The sequence below is a fragment of the Hemicordylus capensis genome, chromosome 4 (assembly GCF_027244095.1).
Source record: "Hemicordylus capensis ecotype Gifberg chromosome 4, rHemCap1.1.pri, whole genome shotgun sequence".
NCBI lineage: Eukaryota > Metazoa > Chordata > Lepidosauria > Squamata > Cordylidae > Hemicordylus > Hemicordylus capensis.
In genome coordinates, this window is record NC_069660.1 from 319,968,564 (window position 1) to 319,978,385 (window position 9,822).

Here is a 9,822-nt window from a genome sequence, read left to right on the forward strand (position 1 = left end):
GGCAGAGGCGGCTGCTGCCTGTCTCTCCTGCCTCCCTGCCTTGGCATATAGACTTTGTCTCTGGGTCTGGGCCTGCCTCAGCCCTAGAGCGTGGAGGGGGGCGCCCCAGCCCCACCCGCCTTCCCACCTTTGGCAGCACCAGAGGAAAAATTGAGGGTGGGGTGGAGGGACCCAGCAGGGACCCAGCGCATCTAGGGGTGGGTGAGCTGTGTCCCACAGGTTAGGTTTCTGAAATGGGAGTGGGGGGGATGGAGGGGTGGGGTGTGTGCAATTCATTGTTGTAGGCGGAGACAAGCCAGGCCTGGGGAAGGAGGTGCCCCCCCCCCCCGCCAGAGCCTCGCTTGCGTCGCCCGGTTACGGGTCAGAGGGTGTCAGCAGCAAGGGGCAACTGGCAAGTGGGGGCACCATTCGGGGGGGCAAGGGGCAAGTGTTTCCTGCCTGCCTCCCCCCCACTGCTGCCCCTCTCCTCTCTGTCCCCAGATCTCTCCGCAGGAGAAGAACCTGGGGGAATCCGTCTGCTCGCTCAAGTTCGCCCAGCGCGTCTGCCAAGTGGAGCTGGGCCCCGCCTCCCGCCGCGTCAACGGCGGCGCCTCCTCTGCACCAACGCGCGAGCTCTGAGCTGCCCGCTGTCCTGCAGGGGGACGGGGCGGAGGAGAGCCCACGGCCCGAAGCCAGAGCGTCGGAACCGCCTCCGTCGTCGTCCTGGCCGGGGCGAAGCGACAGGGGCTTGGGGTCCTCCAGCCCCAGGGGGCTTATAGGCCTGGAGGAGCTCCAGCAGTCCCTGGAGCAGCGCCCAGGCCCAGCCCTGCCGCTGACCCCCCCCCCCACCCTCGGAGGGTGCTCTGCTGCTGCTGCCGCTGCTGCCGCCAGTGGCCTCAGAGGAGGAGGCATCACCTCCTCTCCGGAGCAGGGCTGCTGGGCAGCTGCCACTGGGAAGGCCGCAGCCCCCCCCGTCCCCCCTTCATGGCTGCCAGCTCCATCTTGCCCAGCAGTACAGGCCAGCAGCCTGCGTGCCCGAGGCTACGGAGCCGTCCGCTGGCACGGAGCCTGGCATGCAGTAGCCGCCCCAGGACCGTGGCGGGGGTAGGGGGGTGGGTGGGACCTCAGCTTTTCAGCAGCAGCTTGGCTTGCTCCACTCCCTTGTGCTCCCTCCATCCGGCAGCTGAGCTGCCTGCAGGCTGGCCATCCGTCAGGTAGAGCTGTGTGACTGAGGAGTGGCCAGCCTGCCTGCAGCAGTTAAGGACCTTCTCTGGCGCACTAAGACCAGCCCCTACTGATGACGCCCATCTGGAAATGCATGCCTCCCTCCACCGGCCCCCCACAAGCCTCCTCTCCCCCTGCCCCCCCTCAAGTCAGCCCCCCTTTTCATTGCCTTTGCAGTCAGGCTGACTGGAGGGTAAAGGCAGATCCTGCCCCCCACCCTCCTCCACTGCATGATTTAGGGGGCGGGGGCTGAGGATTTTGTGCCTGCCTTCCTCCGCCCCATCCTTCAGTCACCTTGCAAAAGCCTTTTGCTGCCAAGGGCCTCCTTTTGGGTCCAACACCCCCCCCCCCGGTCAGGGCAGACACAGAGAGCTGCCGCCATGCAGATTCTGCGGGGGTGGGAGTGGGGGGGGGGGGTTCCCAGTGAGTGGAGGGTGGGGCGCCCTGCTGGTAAATGAGGGAGCTGACTTGCTGTCAGAAGGGTTTCCATCTTAGGACAATGAGTCTTAGGACAACTGCCCTGGCAAGGAAGGATGGAGGCTCAGGCCAGACACAGAGAGAGCAAGCAGCCTCCCCTCCAGAGGGCAAGACCTCCAGAAGGGCCCCCCCCCACCAGCATCGCCAGAGTCCGCTCTTCTTCCAAAGGCCCCTGGGGACAGGCCATGGGGTTTTTTTGGGGGGGGCGCTTCTTCCAGCAGCCCCCCCCTCCTGCAAGCAACCTCTGGAGCCCCACCTCCCTTACCCGCCCAGGGATCCGCTGCCGCCACCATCCCCTTTTCTCACCTGGTTGTGGGGCAGCCCTGCATTAGGACTGTGTCGGGAACAGGGGGCTGTGGAGAGTCCTGTTTTGGTCCTAAGATGTCAGGGAACCAAGTCCCCCCATGTACTGGAGCTCTGAAAGGGGAGGGGGCTTCTCTGACATTTGCTCCCCCCCCCCGCTTCTTTGCATTCAGGCCCCAGAGAGATAGAAAGGAAGCTGCTGCCTCTGGACAGCCTCCTCCCAGCCAGAGTCTGGCTCAGTCCAAGTGGACCCTGCTCTGCTAGGACGACAATAAACTGGCTCCCTGGCTCCTACCTTGTGCTCTGGCTCCTGTCGTGTGTGTGTGTCTGTGTCTGTGTCTCTGTGTGTGTATGTCTGAGAAGCGGTTGGACTCTGTCCAGCCCTTGAATGGCAATGGGTGTCTTTTGGGGAGAAGCGTCCCTCGCAATCCTAAGGGTGAAGCTGCTCTAGAGAAGAGATGCCTGCGGCTAGCCTGACTCTCGAGTAGAGCTGCCCCACTGCCCTGCCACCAGGAGTGCCTGGGCCGCCACTCTCTCCAGATGCCAGATTGGGGGTGGGGGCTGTGTTAAGTCTGCCGTCCTGCAAACAGCATCCCATAGATTCTTGGGGACAGCAAGCAATGGGGCCACCTGCTGATGCTTCCTTCCAACAGGGAAGGCAACTCTTGAGAGAGCCCACGTGGTGTAGTGGTTAGAGTGCTGGACTAGGACCGTGGAGACCCAAGTTCAAATCCCCCCATTCAGCCATGAGACTTGCTGGGTGACTCTGGGCCAGTCACTTCTCTCTCTGCCTAGCCTACTTCACAGGGTTGTTGTGAAAGAGAAACTCAAGTATGTCGTACACCGCTCTGGGCTCCTTGGAGGAAGAGCGGGAGATAAAATGTAAACAAACAAACACAAACTCTCGGCCAAGCTGGAGTCCTCCTCCAAGGTGCTGAACCCAGCTTGCCAGTAATTCTTTGCCCAGCAGGCCCAGCCAAATGGGGTGGGGGGTGGCAGCCAGCTGCTGGAGCTGGGCATCTTCTTGGCAGCCTCTTCCGCCTCGGAGGAGGGAAGCTGGACTCGGGCCTGGCTTCCGTGCATTACTGCTCAGGGGCAGCTTACAAGATGGAACAAAATACACAAGAAAACAATCCGGCATTTTCCTGGCTTAAGCAGACTGGCCCGGCTCCTTCCCCCACCTCTTCCGCCTGTCAAGGTGGATGCCGGTGGGAGCCTTCCCGACTCCGGAGGGGAGAGGAGAGGCTTGTCCGCACACAAAGTTGTGGGTCAAAGGGCCTTTGCTGGCTGACTCTCCGGTGCTTCTTGTTCTGCACCTGCAAAGCCGTTCGTATGGCTGGGCTGGAAATCGTGGCCGTCCGTAAGGAGGACATTCCCCAGGGACTGCCTGATCGCAAACCCATCCTTTTAGATGCAAGTCCACAGTAATCAAAACCGCAAAAGAAACGGGCAGCACCACCATGCAAGTCCAGGGTTCTTCGTTGCAAGGCCAGGAGGCCATTGGGAGCCCCTGTCAACCCTCACTGTGGCTCCCTACTTGTTTATTGGGCCTAGGTGAAGGTTCAGCCAAGGCTGAAGACCCCGCCCAGTCCCCAGGCATCATGTGAAAGGGACTGTTCCAAATGTGCCTTGCCACACAACCCAGTGCAAGGGGGGGGGGCTCCTTTAAGGAAGAGAGCTGGTCTGGTGGCAGCAAGCAGGACTTGTCCCCATAGCTAAGCAGGGTCTGCCCTGGCTGCATATGAATGGGAGACCAGAAGTGTGAGCACTGTGAGATATTCCCCTCAACAGGGGATGGAGCTGCTCTGGGAAGAGCATCTAGGCTCCAAGTTCCCTCCCTGGCAGCAGCATCTCCAAGATGGGGCTGAGAGCGACTCCTGCCTGCAACCTTGGAGAAGCCACTGCCAGTCTGTGAAGATAATACTGAGCTAGATGGACCAAGGGTCTGACTCAGTATAGGGCAGCTTCCTCTGTTCCTGCTCCCACCTTTGGGCCAAATATTGAGGGCTGCCCTGCCTGGGCTGCCCTGCCCGGCTTCCCAAGCACTGGCCCTTCCCAACAGCCACCCGCCCCAGTTGCCCAGGCTCAGGATGGTCATGACTGGATGATGGGAAGACGTCTCCACTGCACCAGTTCACCCCCTAGCATAACAGTTATCCGGGCAAACCCAGGCTAGACACAGGCTGATGGTCTCTCCACTTGCAAGGGTGCCTTGGGTGATGGCTAGCAGCTGCTATCAGGACTGCAACACCGGCACCCCCAGCCACCGTTTCCTGCCACTGGGGATGATGGGGGTTGTAGTCACACCACTGGCAAGCACCTTCCAGGCCAGCCTCCTGCCAGCATTCTCGGCTCCCTCAGCATCAGCAGCGGCTGAGCTGCAGAGATAACTTGGCCACATGCTAAAGCAGATGTTCCCCGAGGTGGGTGCTCAGAGGCTGGAGTACAACTCCCATCCTCCCTCAGGACTGCGATGGATGGCTGGGGATGAAGGAACAAGTTGTAGCAGTTCAGCCCCTGGCCATGGTGCTCCCCACTTAGAAGAACATTCCTCATCCCCCCGCCCCCCACTCTAGTGGGAAAGAGGCCAGGGAGGAATTATTATTGGGACTGATCCTTTCACCTCCTCAGCTGCTGTTCCAAAGAAGCAACCCCAGGAGCAGGCCCTCCCTGCAGGCATGCGCAACACAAGGGGGAGGCTCCCATAGCAGCCTCCCGAAGATGGGTCCTCCCCACTTTCCCTCCCCCTCCCCCTCCCGGCAGCCCTGTGAGGGAGGCACAGGGCCTGGGCCAAGGGCACCCAGTCCACATCAGGGCTGAGCAGGGACTGGGAAGGCAGGCAGCCCTGCCTAGACTCCACCCAGCAAGCTCCCCCCCAAGCTTGCTCCCCAGACGTTGGGGGTACAGCTGCCAATGCAGCGAGGAAGTTGTAGGCCAACATCTGGGGGTCTCAGCTGCTGCCTGGCATTTATTCATTCATTCATTTGATTTATATACCGCCCTTCCAAAATGGCTCAGGGCGGTTTACAATGAAAACAGGCCACTAAAACAATGAAAAGCTAAAACAAATTAAACACAATATAGCAATTAACAATTTAAAAACATTTTAAAACAACAAATAAACAGTTTACAGTAATTAAAAGCCCCCAAATCGGGTTAAAAGTTTTTTTAAAAAACCCTTCACATTTGCCACCAAATCAAGGGGAGAGCCCAGCGGCTGCCCCTCTGGAGGGCCAGGGGGAACGGCATGCAGGGCCCCACTCCTGGGAGCAAGAAAGGCTGCATTCATTCGAGAGCGGCGCCTGCAGGGGGCGCCCTTGGGAAGGCCGAGGCTGTTGCGCCCCCCCCCCCCACTGCCCGGAGGAGGCCAGAGTGTCTTCAAGGTAGCAGGGACACGTTATCATCATAACACTTTATTTCACACATTGTAAATAGCAAACGCCCATCCTCGGAGCGAGTGTCTCCCAAGTCTGCCACTCCCAAGTCTGCGGAGGAGGAAAAGAGTCATTCTGGTCTGAAGAAGGCAGGTAGGCCCCGTTGAGCGGCCTGGGGGGCCGACCCAGCCAGACCCACAGCCGCTGACGCCTCGGCCTGCCACTCCACCATCACGGCCGGCTCCCAGCTGAGGTGGGGCCTCCAGTCTCCCCACAGCACTGGGTAGCAGGGGCCCCAGAAGCTGTGGGGTGCCGAGCAGGGAGCAGTGGGGCCCAAGGGGCACGGCTGGAGGGGGAGGGAGGAGTGGGGCCCTGCCAGCGGGCTCCAACATGCCGGACTGACGGGGGCTGGGGGGCTGTAAGTGCTGCTGCAGGGGAGGCCTGCTGGGGGTGGGAAGGGCAGGGGCAAGGGGGCCAGCCCGTGGGGGGCACAGCTGCTGGGCCCCTGGCCCCAGAGCGCGGGGGGCAGCTGGTGCAGGGGGGCGCGGCGGGGGGAGCTCCAGCAGCAGTGGGGGTGGAGGCACAGGGGGGCGCGGGAGGAGGGGGCAGGGGCGCTGGCCAGTGGGGGGCTCTGGCCGGGGGAAGAAGGACAGCAGCCGCCGGCCCCAGGGCTGCCAGGAGGGGGGCCCCGGTGGCTTGTCAGGGCGGCGGGCGGCGGCGGTGGCGGCGAGGGCAGAGCAGGGCCCCTCTCGGCTTGCGGGACGGGGCTGGCGTCCTTCGACAGCAGGCTTGCCATGGCAAAGGAGCTCCCCAGGGGCGGTGGGGGGGCCTCCTCCCTGCCTCCAGGAGCAGGGGCCTGGTCCACACCATCCCTGCGGGGGCCCCCCGGGTAGGAGCAGCCCTGGAGCACGTAAGGGGCCAGGTCCTGCGAGAAGGCGGCCTGCCCTCGGCGAGAGAGGGCCGTGTTCTGCAGCTTCAGGGCCTCCGGCGGGATGCGCTCCACATGGACAGTCCAGAAATTCCCCTTGGCTTTGGGCTTGCCCGGATCTTTTAACTCCTGCGGGAGACGCAGAGGGAGGAGGAGGTTAGTAGTGGAAGGAAACGGGGGGGGGGGGTCCTTTCGGGTTGGGGTGCCAAAGCATCAGGGCTCACGGCACATTTCACACACACACACAGCAGGGTTCTCAAACTTGGATCCCCAGAGGCGGTTGGTCTCCAGCTCCCTGAGGCCATTGCGGCACGGGATGATGGGAGTCGTAGTCCTGCTGCTCGGGGGCTCCCCAGAGAGCATCTGGCTGTCCACGGTGGGAAACAGGGTGCGGGTCTAGATGGACTCCAGCCGATCTCGCAAAGAAGTCCGCTAGAACTAACCCTGTCTGTTCCCCGGGGGCTAACTTCTTCATAAAGACAGCCATGTCTAAAGCCACCAAGGAGAGACTTCAAGTTTCCCAAGGCAGAAAGCTACAAAGGCAACAGATCTCTAAGGCTTCCTTGCTCGGTCTCGGAGCCCTCAAAGGCCATCTAGTTCAGCCCCCGCTTTCTACAGCAGTCAGCCGGGGCTTCCGAGAAGCAGGGCAGGAAGGCAGTATCCAACCCCCCTGGCCTCCGCACCAGGTACCAAAGGTAGACTGCCTCTGAACCGGGAGGTTCCATTAAGGAGTACAGCTGTCAGATGCTTCCACCGGGCCTTCATTCCACACCCTGGGAAAGGGCTTCCTATGGGGTGGAAACTGACAGGACCTCCAGCCCCTTTCCTGCCAAATCTCAGCCACTCCCCCCCTCCCCAAAGCTCTGTCCAAGAAACCCCGAACCCTCCCAAGCGCAATGCAGTTTGCAGCTGGGAGTGGGGGCCCGACCTATCCAAGTCCCAGGAGGAAAGTCCTTAGCCGACCCGCCCAGTTAAGAGAGCAACTAGCAACTGAGACCCAGTCCTGGGGGGCGGGGAAGAGGGTCCCCACCGCCCCTCCCAGTTGGAAGAGACCTTTGGCGTCTGGAAGCCTGCCTCGTGGTCCCTGCCACCGAGGTGTGGGCCGGCCAGCTCCAGAAGTGGGGGCCTGCAGGGAAAAGACTGGCGCCCGGCCCCCTCGCTTACCAGGGCGAAGCATCTGTTGGCGGAGAGGTTGTGGCGGATGGAGTCCTTCCAGCCCTGGTAGTCCTCTTGGAAGAAGGGGAAGCGGGTGCGGATCTCCTCGAGGATCTGAAAGGAGGGCAGGGCGGCTTCAGCTGGGGAGGCCAAGGGACACCCCCGGGACAGCCCCGCCCCAGCCCGCCTTGCGCAGAGGCGAAGCCAGAAGAGCGCAGAAGCCAGGCAGGCGGCATTCAGACGCATCCCAGCCGAATCAGACACGCGAGCGCGACACCGAGCCGGTCCCGGGAAGACTCGTGTCCAATTGTTGGGGGCGGGGGGGGGGGGCGCACACGAGAGCTGCAGAAAGAGGCACGTCCCCACACATGGCCTGTCGCCCCGCCCTCCATAGAGAGAAACCCCGCGGGCGGCCACCTGGCAGAGATGGCCAGGTGCCCGACGGCCGCTGGAGCGCCCCTGCCCCGCTTGGGAGCGAGGAGAAACGGGGCTGCAAAGAGGCCCCTGGAGGTGGCTAGGGGGAGAGCGAAGGGGCCTCGTCGTCCCCCCGCCCGCGTGCCCGGAGAAGCAGGGGGCGCGCGCTGGCCGCACCTGCCGCCGGGAGGCCCCGCAAGCCTCGGCTGCCCAGGCCCGCCCCGCCACCGCGCGCTCTCGGCAAAGGCCAGTCCCGCCGCTGCGCAGCGCTCCACTCGGCCGCCCGGGCTGAGCCTCGGGGAGTGAGCGTGCACGCGCGGCGGCCGGCAGCCTCCCGTCCGACCCAGCCCGCCCCCGCGAGCCCAACTCCCTCCCTCCGGCCCTGGAGGAGGATTGGGCTGCTGCTGGCCGAGGCGAGGTGGAGTGGGGCCTCCCGGAGCCGGGAGCTGGGTAGGCCAGCCACGGGGGCCACGTCGGAAGAAAGCGCTGAGGAGGAGGAGGAGGCCCGCCCCGCCCTTCCTCCTCCCGCTCCTCCAAGGACCCCGAGCGCGGCGCCTCCTTTCTCCCCGCGGCGAGTTAGGCGAGAGCGGGCCGGGCGCGCCCCTCTCCCCGCGGCCCTTCGAAGGCAAGGAAGACCAGTGGGAGAGGCCCGGTTGCGGGGCGGGCTCCTTGGAAGCCACCCGCTCCGTTATAGCTACACGCCTGGTTTCCCCTCCTCACGACCGCACTCTGAGGTGGGTTAGGCGGAGAGCTCGTTGGCCCAGCGCAACACCTGCTTGCTAAGTCGTGCGCGAATGAGGCAGCAGAGGAGGGGGCCTTGTTTCGCTTTGAAGCAAGACTCGTGGGGCAAACCCAGTGGCAGGGAGTTCCCGGTACGCACCGAAACAGGCGGATGGAATGGGCTGGTAGGAGAAAGGCCCACTAGTTTCTTCAGCGACAGGCGCCCTTCCAGCCAAGGGCCGGGCTGCTCGCACCCCGCCCGCGCCCCCATTCCTTCAGTGTTCTAAGAAGCCGTCTTATTTATTAGGCATGGTCTATTTTACTCTGAAAAGCGCTTTGAGGACTTTGATGGAGGAGCGGGACCCAAATCTCCCGGGTCGTCTAGTAAGAATCCGACACGCCACGGCGGGAGCCCGACTTCTTCACGCCCCCGCCCAAGAGGCTCGCTCTGCGCGGCGAGACCTCGACAAGAAGCCAGGCTGCTCGCCAAGGCCCAGGAGCCGGCCGGGCAGGGCAAAGCAGGGCCAGCCTGGTCCCCCGGGAGCGGCTCCTCTCCGTCAACTGCCGCCCCACGGAGCCCTCTGGCCACTGTGGCCCGTCCCTTGGGCGGCCCTGCCGGCGCGGGGCAGGCAGGCATTCAGCCGGTCAAGCCGCCCCGGCTCTCCCTGCGGGGAAGCTCCCAAGGGCGGGCCTGGGAAGTTTCCTGGCGGCGCGGCTTCCTCGCAGGCAGGCCGGCCGGAGAACTGCCCCGCCTGCTGCCCAGCCGGCCTCCCCCGGGCCAGGGTGGGGCTCGGGGGCTCACCTGCGACAGCTTCAGCCTCTTCTCCGGGGAGTTCTGGATGACCAGCGCGATCATGGCCAGGTAGCTGTAGGGCGGCTTGGCGTGCCGGCGGTAGCGCTTCTTGCGCTGCTGCGCCTGGCGGATGCCCGCGGGGCCCGGAGACGCCGCCGGCGGCGGCGGCTGCTGCTTTGCGGCCTGCTGCTGGCCCCCCGCTCCCTCGGTCTTGCCCCCCGCTCCAGCCATTCTTGGTGTGGGTGGCGCTGGCGATGGGACTAGCCGGGACGCTGCGCTGCTGCTGCCTGGACGGGACGGACGCTGCCTCCTTTTCTTATGCTGATGGTGTGGCGCAGACCTTTGGGCACCAGGCGGGCCATTTATCCCCGGGGGGCTAATCGCGGCGGGGCGGGGCGGGGCTGCCCGCCACTGGAGCAGGCCCCCCAAAGCATCGCCACCAATACCTCGGCCAG

General features: G+C 63.8%; 2 protein-coding genes across 5 annotated transcripts in view; one reads left to right on the forward strand and one right to left on the reverse strand.

Moving 5' to 3' along the window:
- KIFC2 (kinesin family member C2) overlaps positions 1–2,277 on the forward strand; it is a 38,381-nt gene extending 36,104 nt beyond the window's left edge. For all 4 annotated transcript variants that reach the window (XM_053248039.1, XM_053248036.1, XM_053248035.1 and 1 more), the window contains one exon: positions 481–2,277. In XM_053248039.1, the coding sequence (XP_053104014.1) occupies positions 481–618 (138 nt within the window). In that variant the 3' untranslated portion in view covers positions 619–2,277. The remainder of the gene's footprint in view (positions 1–480) is intronic.
- Positions 2,278–5,487: 3,210 nt separating this feature from the next.
- On the reverse strand, positions 5,488–9,682 carry LOC128323259 (forkhead box protein H1-like). Its single transcript, XM_053245986.1, has 3 exons — positions 9,377–9,682; positions 7,450–7,554; positions 5,488–6,414 (listed from the first exon to the last, which is right to left on the reverse strand). The coding sequence occupies exons 1-3, from the start codon at positions 9,596–9,598 to the stop codon at positions 5,488–5,490; spliced, it is 1,254 nt and encodes a 417-aa protein (XP_053101961.1). The 5' UTR covers positions 9,599–9,682.
- Between the last annotated feature and the right edge of the window lie 140 nt (positions 9,683–9,822).